This window comes from Thamnophis sirtalis, unplaced genomic scaffold, assembly GCF_051295495.1.
Source record: "Thamnophis sirtalis isolate CommonGarterSnake01/CBP01778 unplaced genomic scaffold, rThaSir2_p1.2 scaffold_17, whole genome shotgun sequence".
Taxonomy (NCBI): Eukaryota; Metazoa; Chordata; class Lepidosauria; order Squamata; family Natricidae; genus Thamnophis; species Thamnophis sirtalis.
This window is the reverse complement of record NW_028261397.1, coordinates 2923398-2939412: the sequence shown is the minus strand read 5'-3', so window position 1 is coordinate 2939412 and position 16015 is coordinate 2923398. Positions and strand designations below refer to the sequence as shown.

Sequence of the window (16015 nt, the reverse complement as noted above, 5' to 3'; positions counted from 1 at the left end):
CATCCATCTATCCTCCTCTCTGTTTGTCTCCTTTCTTTCTTTCTTTCTTTCTTTCTTTCTTTCTTTTTCTTTCTTTCTTTCTTTTTCTTTCTTTCCCTCCCCCCTCCCTACCTCCTTCCTTCCTTCTCATATTCCCTCTTTCCCATTTTCTTCCCTTATTCATCCATCTATCCTCCTCTCTGTCTGTCTCCTTTCTTTCTTTCTTTCTTTCCTTCCTTCCTTCCTTCCTTCCTTCCTTCCTTCCTTCCTTCTTTTTCTTTCTTTCTTTCTTTCCCTCCCCCCTCCCTCCTTCCTTCCTTCTCATATTCCCTCTTTCCTATTTTCTTCCCTTATTCATCCATCTATCCTCTCTGTTTCTGTCTCTTTCTTTCTTTCTTTCTTTCTTTCCTTCCCCCCTCCATCCTTCCTTCCTTCTCATATTCCCTCTTTCCTATTTTCTTCCCTCCATCTATCCACCTATCCATCCTCTCTGTCTCTGTGTCTGTCTCTCTGTCCTTTCTTTCCCTCTTTCTTTTTCTTTTTCTCTTTCATTCTTCCTTCCATCTTTCCTTCCTTCCTTCCTTCCTTCCTTCCCCCCTCCCTCCCTCCCCCACTAAATGAATTTTGCCTCACTTTATGAACTTCCTTGCCACAGTTAAGTGAATAATTGCAGTGGTTAAGTCAGTATAACACGGTTGTTAAGTGAATCTGACTTCCCCATTGGCTTTGCCTGTCAGAAGGTTGCAAATGGGGATTGCGAAACCCCCGACGACCGTCATAAATGGAAACCAGTGGCCCAGCGTCTGAATTTCGATCACATGGCCATGGGGATGCTGCAACGGTCGTAATTGTGAACAATGGTCATAAGTCACTTTTTTCAGTTGTAACTTTGAACCGTCACTGAATTAACGGTTGTAAGTCGAGGACTACATCTACCATTTCAGAATTTGTAAGCGTGTTTCTAACTTTGTAACTGCAAATTCTCCTCTGATTGAAAAAATTCTTTTTTTTTCTCCTTAAAATATTGGTAGTCCTCAAGATATGACCGTCACAGAGCCTGCCCATTACGGTCATAAGTCAGCTATTAAGGGATGTAAAGCAGGATGGGACGTGACTGACTCCAATCTTAGGAGCTTTATTCTGGCGGTTGTTAAGTGAGCAAAGTGGCCCTAAAACAAAATCAGAGGTCGTTAAGCGAAACAATTTATTTTGCTATAGGGTTTTGGGTTTTTTTTGGCTGAAAAATCACAGGAAAATTCAACTTTGATCAAAAACATACCAAAATGTGAGAGTGGGACAATGCAAACAGCCGTAATATTTGTCATATCAATCTTTCGCAACTTTGAACGGTCGTTAAGCAGCCGGTCATAAGTTGAGGACTTGTGTTTTCTGTTTCTAAGCTCCTCATCTCCCTCCCACCCAAGACCCCTCACTTCCCCTTTCCCATGATGCTGGCCGCCTTGTCTACAGGTAGTCCTCGACTTATGACCACAAGGGAGCCCCAAATGCCTGTCGCTAAGTGAGACATTTGTTAAGTGGAATGACGACCTTTCTTGCCACGGCTGTTAAGTGAATCCCTTCAGTTGTTCAGTTAGTGACGTAGTTGTCAAGTGAATCTGGCATCCCTGTCGACTTTTCTTGTCGGGAGGTCGCAAAACGGGATTGCGTGACCCCGGGGGCACTGCGACCGTCGTAAAAGTGAGTCAGTCGCCAAGCGTCCAAATTTTAGATCACGGTTTGTCAGTGCGAAAAACGCTCCCAAGGTCCCCCTTTTCCCCCAAGTGCAGTTTGGTCAGTAAGCGAACGGTTGTAAGTCGAGGCCCGCCTGTAATTCGCCCGGCCTCTCGTTTCAGCAACAAATCTCTCGTCCTTCCCAAGAAGAAAAAGTCGAAGAAAAAATAGAGGAGGAGAAAGCCGAGAAAACTGAGAAAAAGGAGGAGGAGAAAAGAGATGAGGAGGAAAAAGACGAGAAGGAGGAATCCAAGTAAGTCCGTCCGCGGTGGGGCTGGGGGGGGTGGGGGCAGGAGGCCTGTCGGTTACCTCACAGGTGTGTTTGTGTGCGCAGGTGTGCTCAGGTGTGGGCGTCTGCAGTAACGTTCCCTTGGTGGCATAAAAAGGCCTTCGAAAGAATCCTGGTTGATTACAGGGAAGGTAGCACAAGCCCAGGGAGTCCTCTACTTAAGACCACCCTTGAGCCCAAGCTTTATGTTGCTAAGTGAAGCACTTGGGAAGCGAGTTTTGCCCCGTTTTACGACTTTTCCTTGCCAGGGGCCCTTGGTGCTCTCTGAGCTCGGTGGTTTTCTTGTAGATGTTTCATAACCAAACTAGGCAACATCATCAGTGCTAGAAGGGGGGAGGAGGAAGAGAAGGAAGCAATAGCAATAGCAATAGCAGTTAGACTTATATACCGCTTTATAGGCCTTTCAGCCCTCTCTAAGCGGTTTACAGAGAGTCAGCATATTGCCCCCAACAACAATCCGGGTCCTCATTTCACCCACCTCGGAAGGATGGAAGGCTGAGTCAACCCTGAGCCGGTGAGATTTGAACCGCTGACCTGCTGATCTAGCAGTAGCCTGCAGTGCTGCATTTAACCACTGCGCCACCTTGGCTCTTCTGAGAGTAGGAGTAAGAGTAGGAGAAAGATTGTGGGGCCCTTGGTTCTCTCTGAGCTTGGTGGTTTTCTTGCAGACTTTTCATAACCCAACTAGGTAACATCATCAGTGCAAGAAGGGAGGGTTTGCAGAGGGAAGGAAGGAGAGGAGGAGGAGGAAGAGGAGGAGGAGGAAGAAGAAGAGGAGGAGGAGGAGGAGGGAGGGTTTGCGGAGGGGGAGGAAGAAGAGGAGGAGGAGAAGGAGAATGGGCTCCTTTGTGCTCTCTGAGCTCCTCCTCCTCCTCCTCCTCCTCCTCCTCCTCCTCCTCCTCCTCCTCTTCTTCCTCCTCCTGGCACTGATAATGTTCTCTAGTTGGGTCACGAAACATCTGTAAGAAAACCACCAAGCTCAGAGGGCACCAAGGACCCCACAGTTCAACCCTGAGCAACGCAGGGTTTCTCTTCTCTTCCGTTGGTATCAAAAAGTCCCTTTCATCCAATCCAGAATTCCTCGCCGGGTCGGTCTGCCCCTCGGAGCCCCTGCCAGAGATTCCTCCAGCTTGCCAGCCGGAGCTAGTAATGATCACGTAGCTCACGCCCTTTCGTACCTCAGCCGCCCGTCCGTGTCTCTCTCGCCATCCAGGTCACGCCGACCCAGCCGTCCCTGACTCTTTCCCCCCTTCCCCCTCCCTTTGTGTCCCCCCCAGGGAAAATATCAAGGAAAAGGAGAAGATCGAAGCTCAGCCCGAGGAGTCCGAGGAGCGGGAGGTCACAGCTCCGAGGGGGCGTAAGACGGCCAACAGCCAAGGCCGACGGAAGGGCCGGGTCACCCGATCGATGACGAACGAAGCCGCGGCGGCGAACGCGGCCGCAGCGGCCACCGCTGAAGAGCCGCCCCCTCCTTTGCCACCCCCGCCCGAACCTTGTAAGTCAAGGGGGCCCCGAGAACGGCCCCTCACCACCTCGGTCGATATCTCTGTTTCTCCCGCAATGTGCCTTCTGCCAATCCTGTTTCTTGGTTCCCACAATTCTTCCCGGGATGCGCTTGAGTTCGGGAAGCGGTACAGGTCCGTCCTCGGCTTACGAGCATGACGTTGCTAAGTGAGAGACCTGTCGAGGGAGCTTCCCCTCCCCTCCCACTCCCCGATTTATCGTGAGATCGCTTCCGTCGTTAAGTGAGTCGCCCGGTTGTTGAGTGAATCCAGCTTCCCTGTTGACTTTGCTGGACAGGAGGTCGCAACAGGAAATCGCGTGACACCCTCCCCCCTTCCGGGACACTGCGACCGTCGTAAATAGGAATCGCTTGTCGAGCATTTCAAATGCAGATCATGTGACCACAGAGAGGTGGTGACCCTCGCAAATGTGTCTTTTTTTAAGTACCGTTGTAACTTTGAACGGTCGCTAAAAGAATTGTTGTAAGTTGAGGACTATCTCTGCAGGTAGGCCCCGAATTAATGACCACAATTGAGTACAACCTTCCATTGTTACCAAAAAACTCCACAGTTGTTAAGTGAGTTTGGCCCCATTTTATGATCTTTCTGGTCATAGCTGCTGAGCAAAACTCTGCATTGGTGACAGGAAGGGCATCCGGTCATTAAACACAGGTAGTCAGTCAGTCAGTTTATTTAATGACCGTTTAATGAAGTTACAACGGCACTGAGTATCAACTTATGACCGTTTCCCCCCCCTTTACGACCGTTGTAGCATCCCCGCAGGCACGTCATCTAAGTTCAGACGCTTGGCAAGCACTCTACATGGGGGCAGCCCTTGAAGAGTATTCGGAGACTTCAACTCGTCCAGAACGCAGCCGCGCGAGCGATTGTGGGTGCACCTCGGTACACCCACGTTACACCTATCCTCCGCGAGCTGCACTGGTTACCGATCAGTCTCCGGATACACTTCAAGGTGCGAGTCGTAACTTATAAAGCCCTTCCTGGTATTGGATCTGGGTACTTGAGAGACCGCCTGCTGCCAATTACCTCCCACAGACCCATTAGATCACACAGGGTCGGCCTCCTCCGGGTTCCGTCTACCAGCCAATGCCACCTGGCTATTACACGGGGGAGGGTCTTCTCTGTGGCAGCTCCGGCCCTTTGGAATGAACTCCCCGCAGGGATTCGGACCCTCACCTCTCTCCAGGCCTTCCGAAAAGCCGTCAAAACCTGGCTTTGCCGGCAGGCCTGGGGGTGATGAGTTCCCTCCCCTCTCGACATGTATGGTTGTGCGACTGTTGCCTACTTTTATTATTTGTATTTTGTCTTTTATGTTCCCCCTTTTTTCCCCCTTTGAATTGTTCGCTGCCCTGAGTCCTCCCGGAGAAGGGCGGAATACAAATAATAAAATTCTATTCTATTCTATTTATGACGGTCACAAGGTTCCTGCCGTCACGTGATCGCCAAAAAAAGTGACTTACGGCGAATTCTCACACTTATCACCATTGTAGCATTCCCCCGGGGTGATGCTTGGCAACTGACTCCTATTTGCGACGGTCGCAGTGTCCCCGGGGTCAGCTGTGACACCTTTTGCCAGATTCACTTAATGACTGGCTTTCTGACTTGACAACGGAAGCATTCACAAATGTGGCAAAGCAATGTTAATGACCGCGTTTCTCGCTTAATAACAAGTAAAATTCTATTCTATTCTATTTATGACGGTCACAAGGTTCCTGCCGTCACGTGATCGCCAAAAAAAGTGACTTACGGCGAATTCTCACACTTATCACCATTGTAGCATTCCCCCGGGGTGATGCTTGGCAACTGACTCCTATTTACGACGGTCGCAGTGTCCCCGGGGTCAGCTGTGACACCTTTTGCCAGATTCACTTAATGACTGGCTTTCTGACTTGACAACGGAAGCATTCACAAATGTGGCAAAGCAACGTTAACGACCGCGTTTCTCGCTTAATAACTGAAGTGATTCACTCAACGACCGTGGCAGGAAAGGTGGCAAAATTGGGCGAAGCACACTTCACACACGTCCCCCAGCTGAGTAGCACGAATTTTGAGCTCCATTGAAGTCGTAAATCGAGGACTGACTATACAGATGGACAAGAAGGAAAACATTTAATTGCAGGAGACAGTTTGATCAGTCTAAATTATTTCACTTTTGTGGTTTCTGGTCTTTTTTTCTTTTAGTAAAAAAAAACAGGAGAGTTTCCAGGCAACCTTGCTTGAAATTCTCAATTTTTTTCTCCTTAAAAATAAGAAACTAGCTAACAAATGTGGTTAGTTTATCTTCTAGCAAATAACATTGCCCGGGTATTTATAGATGTTGAAGCATTTCTCTGACAGGGAGCCATTGAGAAGGGCCTTTCTTCCCCCTACTCCCATGCCCATCATCCCTGCCCTCTCCCTTCCCCCTCCCATGCGCTCCTCTTTGGTCCACTGTAGGGCAAGCGTCATGTCTGGCTTTCCAGAGGAAGCTGCAAAGGAACCGACATCACAAACTGTTGCTGCTCTAGGACGCAGCACTCGCTCTCCTTAATGGCCCAGGCTCTCCCTTCTCCCTCCCATGACGTCACAAACAATTGCCAGTGTAGGACGCCGCACTCACTCTCCTTAACGGTCCAGGCATTCCAGAGTTATGCTGGAACACCCACACACACACCCACACAGACACCCACCCACACACACACACAAACACCAGGGGTGTCTTACCCCCACAGTATTTGTTTCCAAAGAGTAAGACATCTGTATACCAAGTTTAGTTGAAATTGCTCGAGGCGTTCCAGAGTTATGCTAGATATATACATACATACAGCCTATATATATATATTAATATATAAAAATAATATATTTATATTATTTATATATATAAATAATAAATAAAATAATAAAAGAAAGAAGATATATAGATAGGTGGATGGATGGATGGATGGATGGATGGATGGATGGATGGATAGATAGATAGATAGATAGATAGATAGATAGATAGATAGATGATAGATAGATATAGATGAATAGATAGATATAGATGAATAGATAGATATAGATGAATAGATAGGAGATAGAGATGAATAGATAGGAGACAGAGATGAATAGATAGATAGATAGATAGACAGACAGACAGACAGACAGACATAGAATAGATATATAGATATATAGATATAGATGAATAGATAGGAGATAGAGAGATGAATAGGTAGGTAGATAGGTAGATAGAAATAGAATAGATATATAGATACAGATGAATAGATAGGAGATAGATGAATAGGTAGGTAGGTGGATAGGTAGGTAGGTAGGTAGGTAGATAGATAGATAGATAGATAGATAGATAGATAGATAGATAGATAGATAGATGATAGATATAGATGAATAAATATATAGATATAGATTAATAGATAGAGAGATTGAGAGGGAGATGAATAGGTAGGTAGGTAGTAGGTAGATAGATATAGATGAATGAATAGATGATAGATAGATAGATAGGTAGATAGATAGATAAAAAATAGATAGATAGATAGATAAATAAGATAGATAATAGATTAAAACATCGCCCAGATGGTCTCTGAATGAATTTCTTGTCCTTAAACCCACCTGAAAAACAGATGGCCGATAAATAAATAAATCACTGTGGAGTGGATCCCTGCATGCACTCACAGGTAGTCCTCGATTTACGACCACTATAAAGCCATAAATGTCCTCTATTAAACGAGAGAGAGTTCACTGGGTTTTGCTCCGTTTTACGACCTTTCTTGCCAGGGTTGTGAAGTGAATCATCTCAGTTGTTAGTAACACGGTCCTTAAGTGAATCTGGCTTCCCCATGGCTTGTCAGAAGGTTGCAAAAGGGGATTGCATGACCCCCACCCCACCCCCTGGGACATTGCAACCGACATAAACAACGAATCAGTTGCCAAGCGCGTGAATTTTGATCATGGGGATGCTGCAATGGTCGTTAAGTGTGAAAAATGGTCATAAGTCATATTTTTTCAGTGTTGTTATAATTTTGAACGGTCATTGAAGGCAAAGATGTAAATCGAGAATTAACTGCATTGGAATTAGGATTGGGATTGAGATTGGATTAAATTGGATACGATTGCATCGAATTGAATATCGAATTGAAAGGAATTTGTCTCCAGTACAGAAGCTCTCACTGCACATACCAAGCAAAACAACAACAACAACAACAACAACAACAACAAAAACATAGTAATACCAATAAAAGGGGGGAGTAAAGAAGATAATAATGGAGATTCTCCGTCCTCCAAGGTCATGGTTGTCCCAACGGTCTTATTTTCAAGAGGCAACTGGGCTTGTTTTTTCTTCGAAGACGTTTTGATTCTCATCCAAGAAGCTTCTTCGGCTCTGACCGGAATTGTGTGTGTATGGGGGTGCGAAATGGAAGGATATTATAAACTGGCTGGATACCCGTTCTTCACTACAAAACTTTGTGATTGGGCTTGGTTAATATGAGGCAACTGGCAGTTGGAACAGAGTTCTTTTCAGATGGGGAGGGGGAGTAGAATGTCTAAACTCCCAGCCTGCAGGCTGGATGAGTGGCCACGCCCACGCCCGGTTTAGCGAAGGGAGCGTGTTAATATAAAGGCAACTGGCAGTTGGAACAGAGTTCCTTTCAGATGGGGAGGGGAAGTAGAATGTCTAAACTCTCTGCCCACAGGCTGGATGAGTCACGTGCTGGCCACGCCCATGCCCGGTTTAGCTAAGGGATCCTGTTAATATAAAGGCAACTGGCAGTTGGAACAGAGTTCTTTTCAGATGGGGAGGGGGAGTAGAACTCCTTAGGATCAGAGCATGTTAATTAGTACAAAAATTACTAATGATCGGATGGTCATTTCGAAAAATCCTTTCTTAACGAGCACCTAGAAGCCAAGAGAAACGTACGTGCCAAATTTCAAGTTTGTAGGCTTTACGGTTCTGGAGATTTCGTGATGAGTGAGTGGTATTTGGCTTTTATATATATATAGATGACCAGCTGTCTGCCAGTAGAGGTAGTGGAGATAGTGACAGATTTCATTTTCCTGGGCTCCAAGATCACTGCAGATGGGGACTGCAGCCGAGAAATGAAAAGAGTCTTGTTCCTGGGGAGGAAGGCGATGGGAAATCTAGACAGCATCCTAAAAAGCAGAGACCTCACCCTGCCAACACAAGTGTGTCTAGTTAAGGCTGTGGTTTTCCCAGTTGCAATGGATGGCTGTGAAGGTTGGACCATAAGGAAGGCTGAGTGCCAAAGAATGGAGGCCTTTGAACTCTGGTGCTGGAGAAGACTCCTGCATTGAGTCCCTTGGACTGCAAGGCCATCCAACCGGTCAGTCCTAGAGGAGATCCACCCTGGCTGCTCTTTAGAAGGCCAGATCCCGAAGAGGGAACTCAAAGACTTTGGCCACCTAATGAGAAGGAAGAAGGACTCCCTGGAGAAGAGCCTCATGCTGGGAACGATGGAGGGCAAGAGAAGACGAAGGGGACGGCAGAAAAGGAGGTGGCTGGATGGAGTCACTGAAGCAGCCGGCGTGAGCTTCAATGGACTCCAGGGGATGGGAGAGGACAGGAAGGCCTGGAGGAACGTGGTCCATGGGGTCGCGATGGGCCGGACACAACTTCGCAACTAATAACAACAATATACAGTACATACAGGATGCCTGTCTGGCTGGGGAGTTCTGGGAGTTGAAGTCCACGGGTCTCCAAGTTGCCAGGGCTGGACTCCCTCCGTTGCCTGGGTCCTCCAAGGACATAAATCTCCCAGACAGTCTCCTGGCCGATGGCCTTTTCTGGCTTGAGCTCCCGGCCTCCTCCCGCAGGCAGGAGAAGGGGATTTCTCCTCCTCCTCCTCCTCTGCTCACTCTTGTTTTTCTTTTTTCTTTTTTCCCCTTCCTTTTTTTTCCCTTTTGTTTTTGATGTAATAAGAACTGACGCCCTCCCGCTGTCAGCGGGCAGGGTTCCCAAGCGGCCGGCCGGAGCAGGCCTTCCTGTAAACAGATTAATAGATTATGCGGAAAGCACGAAGTCTGGCCTTTTACGCCATCTGACCGGCTCTCCTCTCTTTCCCTCTCTCCCCCTCTCGCCTCTCTCGCTCCGTCCCTCCCTCCCCACCTTCTTCCAGCTTCTGCGGAGCCAGTGGAGACCTCGCGCTGGACGGAAGAAGAGATGGAGGTGGCAAAGAAAGGTAAACCTGAGGCAGGGAGAAAGCCCTTCCCTCCCTCCCTCCCTCCCTCCCTCCCTCCTTGCCTCTTTCCTTTCCTCTTTCTCCTTCCTTCCTTCCTCTGTCCTTCCTTTTTCCTCCCTTTCTTTTCTTCCTTTCTCTTTCTTCCTTCCTCTTCTCTTTTCATCCATCCTCTCTCCTTCTTCTCTTTTCCTCTTTCATTCTTTTTTTCTTTCCTTCCTTTCTTCCTTTCTTCTCTTCCTTTCCGTTCCATACTTTCTCTTCCTTCCTTTTCCTTCCTTCCTTCCTAACCTCTTCCTTCCTTCCTTGCTCTTCTCTTTTCCTTTTACTCCCTCCCTTCCTCTTCCATTTTCCTCTTTCATTCTTTCTTTCCTTCCTCTTCTCTTTTCCCCTTTCTTCCTTCCTTCTTTCCTTTCCTTCCGCTCCACTCCCTCCCTTCTTTCCTCCCTCTCTCTCTCCCTCCCTCCCTTCTTTCCTTTCCTTCCTTCCTCCCTCCCTTCCTCCCCCCCTCTCTTCCTCCCTTCCTCTTCTCTTTTACTCTTTGTTTCATTTCTTTCTTTCCTTCCTTCCTGTTTCCCCTTCCTTCCTTTTCTTTCTCCCTTCCTCTTCTCTTTTTCTTTTCCTTTCTTTCCTTCCTTCCTTTCTCTTCTCTTTTCCTCTTCTTTCCATTCTTTCCTTTCTTTCATTCTTTCTTTCCTTCCTCTCTCCCTCCCTCCCTTCATCTTTTCTTTTTCTCTTCCTTTCCTTTCTTTCTTCCTTCCTTCCTCTTTTCTTTTCCTCTTCCTTCCATTCTTTCCTTTCTTTCTTTCCTTCTTTCCTTTCTCCCTTTCTTCGTCTTCTTTTTTCCTCTTTCTTTCCTTTCTTCTTTCTTTCTGTTTCTTTGTTCCTTCCTTCCTCCTCTCTTTTCTCCTTCCTTCCTTCCTTTTTTCCTTTCCTCCCTTCCTCACCCTTGCCCTCCCAGTTTGTTTCTTTGTTTGAAGTCTTTCTGGAGCCCAAGAACCCCCTGTGACCCAGAGTTCCGGAGGCTCCTTTCCTTTCCCTGGCAAGTGCAGGCAGGGCGGCCTTCCTGGGATCCGGCATCCTCAGGGGAGCTCTGCCGATGGGCTGGACCACCCCCCCTTCCCCGCCCCCCCCCCCCCGTCCCAAGTAGGTCAGCCCCACTCTTGTGGGAGGTTTTGTCAAGCCTCGTTAGCTCTCCCGGGGTTGAGGCCAGGTCCTTTTCGTGCAGGAATGGGGCCTCGGTGGCTTCCAGGCCCCCTCCCACTCGGGTTGATGGGAGCCATCTGTGGCTGCCCCTTCCCGAAGGACTTCGGAATACTCTCCCAAGGAAAGGAAAGCGGGGAGTTTCCACTCCCACCAAGGGGGTTTGGCCTTCGTCCCTAAGGAATCAGAATAAGAACAGATTAATAGAACAGCAGGGTTGGAAGGGACCTCGGAGGTCTTCTAGTCCAGCCCCCTGATCAAGCAGGAGACCTATACCATTCCAGGCAAATGACTGCCCAGTCTCTTCTTAAAAACCTCCACAGATGGGGGAGGGAGGGAGGGAGGGAGGGAGGGAAGGAAGGAAGGAAGGAAGGAAAGAAAGAAAGAAATAACTGACTTGGAAAGGACTTCGGAGGTCTTCTAGTCCAGCCATCTGATCAAGCAGGAGACCTATACCATTCCAGGCAAATGACTGCCCAGTCTCTTCTTAAAAACCTCCACAGATGGGGGAGGGAGGGAGGGAGGGAGGGAAGGAAGGAAGGAAGGAAGGAAGGAAGGAAGGAAGGAAGGAAGGAAGGAAGGAAAGAAAGAAATAACTGACTTGGAAGGGACCTCGGAGGTCTTCTAGTCCAGCCCTCTGATCAAGCAGGAGACCTATACCATTCCAGGCAAATCACTGCCCAGTCTCTTCTTAAAAACTTCCACTCATGGGGGAGGGAGAGAAGGAAGGAAGGAAGAAAGGAAAGAAGGAGGGAAGGAATAACTGACTTGGAAGGGACCTGGGAGGTCTTCTAGTCCAACCTCCTGCTCAGGCAGGAAACCCTATACTAATTCCGGCAAATGGTTATCCAGAGATGGAGAAGGAAGGATGGAAGGATAGCAGAATAACCGAGCTGGAAGGAACCTTGGAGGTCATCTAGTCCAAGCACCTGCTCAAGCAGGAGACCCTAGACCAGGGGTGCCAAATTCAATTTCATTGAGTGCGGCATCAGGGTTGTGTTTGGTCTTGGAGAGGGGAGGGGCCAGGGGGTATGTAGCCAGCTCGATGTCACTCATGTCGTGGGCACCTGTGGGGGCCAAGAGCTAAGGCAGGACTTCCCTCAGACCCTCCCTCACTCTCATTATAATCTTCCTTCCTTCCTTCTTTCCTTCCTTCCCTCTTCCTTCTCCTTCCTTCCTTCCTTCCTTCCTTCCTTCCTTCCTTCCTTCCTTCCTTCCTTCCTTCCTTCCTTTTCCCTTCCCTTCCCTCTTCCTTCTCCTTCCTTCCTTTTCCCTTCCCTCTTTCTTCTTCCTTCCTTCCTTCCTTCCTTCCTTCCCTCTTCCTTCTCCTTCCTTCCTTCCTTTTCCCTTCCCTTCCCTCTTCCTCCTCCTTCCTTCCTTTTCCCTTCCCTCTTCCTCCTCCTCCTTCCTTCCTTCCTTTTCTCTTCCCTTCCCTTCCCTCTTCCTCCTCCTTCCTCCTTCCTTCCCCTCTTTCCTTCTTTTCCCTTCCTTGCTCTCTTCCCATCTTCTCTCTCTCTCTCTCTCTCTCTCGCTCTCTTCTCTTCTCTTCCCCTGTCTCTCCTTGCATGCTCAAATGCAAAAGGGGAAGAAACATTTCTCCTTTTGTTTTGTTTTTAGTTTGTTTGGATTAAAAAAAAATGAAAACGGAGCGGTGGGAGTGGGGTGGGGGGGGCATGAGCTGTGAAGGGTCTCCTGCAGCCCTCTGCCAGCGGAAATGGGGCCCGTTTTTGCTGGCAGTAGCACCAGGGGCCGATCCTTTCCAGGGAAGCCCCGTGGGTCGGATCTGACCCCTGGGCCCTTGAGTTTGACCCTCCTGCCCTAGATATCCCATTCCAAAGAGATGGGTGTCCAGCCTCTTCTTAAAATCCTCCAGTGCACCCACAACTTCTGGTGGCAAGCTGTTCCACTGGTTAATTGTTCTCACTTGTTAGGAAATTCCTCCTTCCTTCCCGGTTGCTTCTCTCCTTGATTGGTTTCCATCCATTGCTTCTTCATTTCATTTCATTTCATTTCACTTCGGGCAGCTTACAGAAATGAAAACTATTAAAAAGGGATTAAAACAATAAGATACAACAAGATTAAGAAGAAACACAACATGCACCCAATCAAAGGGGGGCTGGACCTCAATCCAGAGGTCAACAGCCCCAGGCCTGCCGGAAAAGCCAGGTTTTAATAGCTTTATGGAAGGCCATGAGAGTGGGTAGGGCCCGGATCTCTGGGGGCAGCTCATTCCATAGGGCCGGAGCGGCAACAGAGAAGGCCCTGCTCCGAGGCGTCGCCAGCCGGCATTGTCCTGTTCTTGTCCTGTTTGATTGTCTTTTAAACATTGAAAAGTCTTCTTTTTTATGGAACTTTTTTTTTTGAAGAAGGAATCATTCCCAATAGACTTGTGCCAAAACCACTCCTTCCATAATACATTTTTATAGATACCCTCCGTTCAAGCCATTCGCTCTTAAGTCATCTTAAGGCCTCACTAATGTCTCTTAATTTAACAGACTTGGAAGGGACCTTGGGGGTCATCTAGTCCAACCCCCTGCCTAGGCAGGAAACCCTATATACCGTTTCAGACAAATGGCTATCCAACATCTTCTTAAAGACTTCCAGTGTTGGGGCATTCACAACTTCTGGAGGCAACTTCTGTTCCACTGGTTAATTGTTCTGACTGTCAGGAAATTTCTCCTTAGTTCTAAGTTGCTTCTCGCCTCGATTAGTTTCCACCCATTGCTTCTTTTTCTGCCCTCAGGTGCCTTGGAGAATAGTTTGACTCCCTCTTCTTTGGGGCAACCCCTGAGATATTGGAAGACTGCTATCATGTCTCCCCTAGTCCTCCTTTTCATTAAACTAGACATTCCCAGTTCCTGCAACCGTTCTTCATATGTTTTATTCTCCAGTCCCCTCATCCTCTTTGTTGCTCTTCTCTGCACTCTTTCCAGAGTCTCCGCATCTTTTCTACATCGTGGTGACCAGAACTCAGGGATTGCTCAGGGATCTTAGGAAGTCAAAGGGATGCTTCTTGTTCTGCCCTCAGGTGTTTCGGAGAATAGCTTGACACCTTTCTTCTTATAACAGAATAATGGAAGAGTTAGAAGGGACCTCAGAGGTCTTCTAGTCCAACCCCCTGCTTAGGCAGGAAACTCTATACCATTTCAGACAAGTGGCTGTCCAATCTCTTCGTAAAATCCTCCAGTGTTGGGGCATTCACAACGTCTGGAGGCAAGAAGTTCCACTGGAGAATTGTTCTCTCTCTCAGGAAATTTCTCCATACTTCTAGGTTGCTTCTCTCCTTGATTGTTTTCTACTTAAAAAAAAAATTTGGAGCCCAAATTTTTGTTGCTAAGTGAAACATTTGTTCAGTGAATTTTGCCTCGTTGGATGACCTTTCGTGCCTCATATGTTGTTAAGTGAATGACTGCAGTTGGTCAGACGGTCGCTAAGCGAATCCCACTTCCCCATGGACTCGGAAGGTCGCAAAAAGAGATCTTGTGACCCCTGGGAACACTGCGACCCGTCATAAATATGAGTCATTTGCCAAGGGTCTGAATTTTGATCGTGCAGTTGCTGCAACGGTCGTAAGTGTGAAATACCATCACGAGTCCCTCTACTGATCTGCTGTTGTAATTTTGAACGGTTGCTAAATGAACTGTCGTAAAGCGAGGCCTACTTGTGTCCCTTTCCCTTTGAGGCATCGCAATCGTGATGGTTGGCTCCAACCTTGGAGGTTTTCAAGAAGAGTTCCTATTTGAGCAACGGGTCAGACTAGAAGACCTCTAAGGCACCTTCCAACTGTTTTGACCGAGGCTTCCCGAGAGCCTGAAGCAAACTCCTTGTCCTGACAAAAACCCCTTTTATTAATTGACTCTGAATTCTGCTCCTTCACATCCAGCAAAGTCTTTCCAGGGAGGATTTACGGTCACAGACCTCATCTGGCTTGGAGAGCTGCCAGGCCGGTCTCTGCAAAACTTGGCCAGGAGTCTCAGAGAGCCACGAACCAATTAAGTGAACTAATTGCCTCCTGCAAACTCCACTCCCCTTTCGCTCCTCTTTTATGTCCTCTGGGAGGGGCCATTCACCGTCCACCTGTGGCCTCACTCCCAAGTCGATCCCTGTTCTTCAGCTCTTCCCTTCGTCTTGCAACTCTGCGCATATGCACACTGGGAACAGGCTCCAGCTGTTCTTCTGCCCCAGTCTTTAAGTCTTTAAGAAGAGATTGTACAAGCATTTCTCTGAAGTGGTGTAGGGTGTCCTGCTTGAGCAGGGGGTTGGACTAGATGACCTACAGGGTCCCTTCCAACTCTGTTATACTATTCTATTCATTCCACTTATTCTATTCTACTCTATTCTATTCTTTTCTTTCCACTAATTCAATTCAATTCAATTCTTTCCACTAATTCAATTATATTCTTTCCACTTATTCTATTCTATTCACTAATTCAATCCTATTCTTTCCACTAATTCAATTCAATTCAATTCTTTCCACTTTCAATTCTATTCTTTCCACTTATTCTATTCTATTCTATTCTATTCTGGTTTTTTCCACTAATTCAACTTAATTCAATTGAATTCAATTCTTAGCTGTAAAGACGGGAACCTTTAAATGAATGTCGTCCCGTCCCGTCCCCCCCCCCCGGTGGACGTTGCTTGTCGAAGAAGACAGTTGGAGGGACCCCTGAATTAAGGGATCTGTTCTGCCTTAGCAGCCCCCCCTACCCCCACCCCCCACCCCCAAAAAAAACCCGGGGATTGCAACAACATTTTGATAAGTGGCTATTTGCCTGCCACGATGGTGCAGTGTGCGATTTGCACAACTGGATCGTCTCAGGACTTGGAGAGAGCAGATCCCCGTTGCCGAGACGACCAGAAATATCTAAAAAACTGTTGCAGATAACTTTGGAGGTTGTTTTGGGATAGTTTCCCCCACCCATCTCTCTCTCTTTGCTTATGACTCATGGCCATCAATTCCCCCCTTCCTCCTCCTCTTGCTTCGTCTTGCTTTTTTTTTTTTCTTAATTCCTTTTTTTCTTCTTTCTTAAATCCTTTTCTCTCTCTCTCCCCCTCTCCTCTTTCCTGGATGATTGATTTACCTCCTTTCCCCCCCTTGGTGTCCAAGCGCAGATAGGTTTTGAAAG

At 47.6% G+C, this 16015-nt stretch overlaps 1 protein-coding gene across 1 annotated transcript in view; it reads left to right on the top strand.

Moving 5' to 3' along the window:
- The window catches only part of NCOR1 (nuclear receptor corepressor 1), a 190892-nt gene that overhangs the window by 72086 nt on the left and 102791 nt on the right, over positions 1–16015 (top strand). Inside the window, 3 exon segments of the mRNA XM_087702874.1 lie at positions 1833–1963; positions 3277–3494; positions 9627–9689. Coding sequence (XP_087559000.1) covers positions 1833–1963; positions 3277–3494; positions 9627–9689 — 412 coding nt within the window.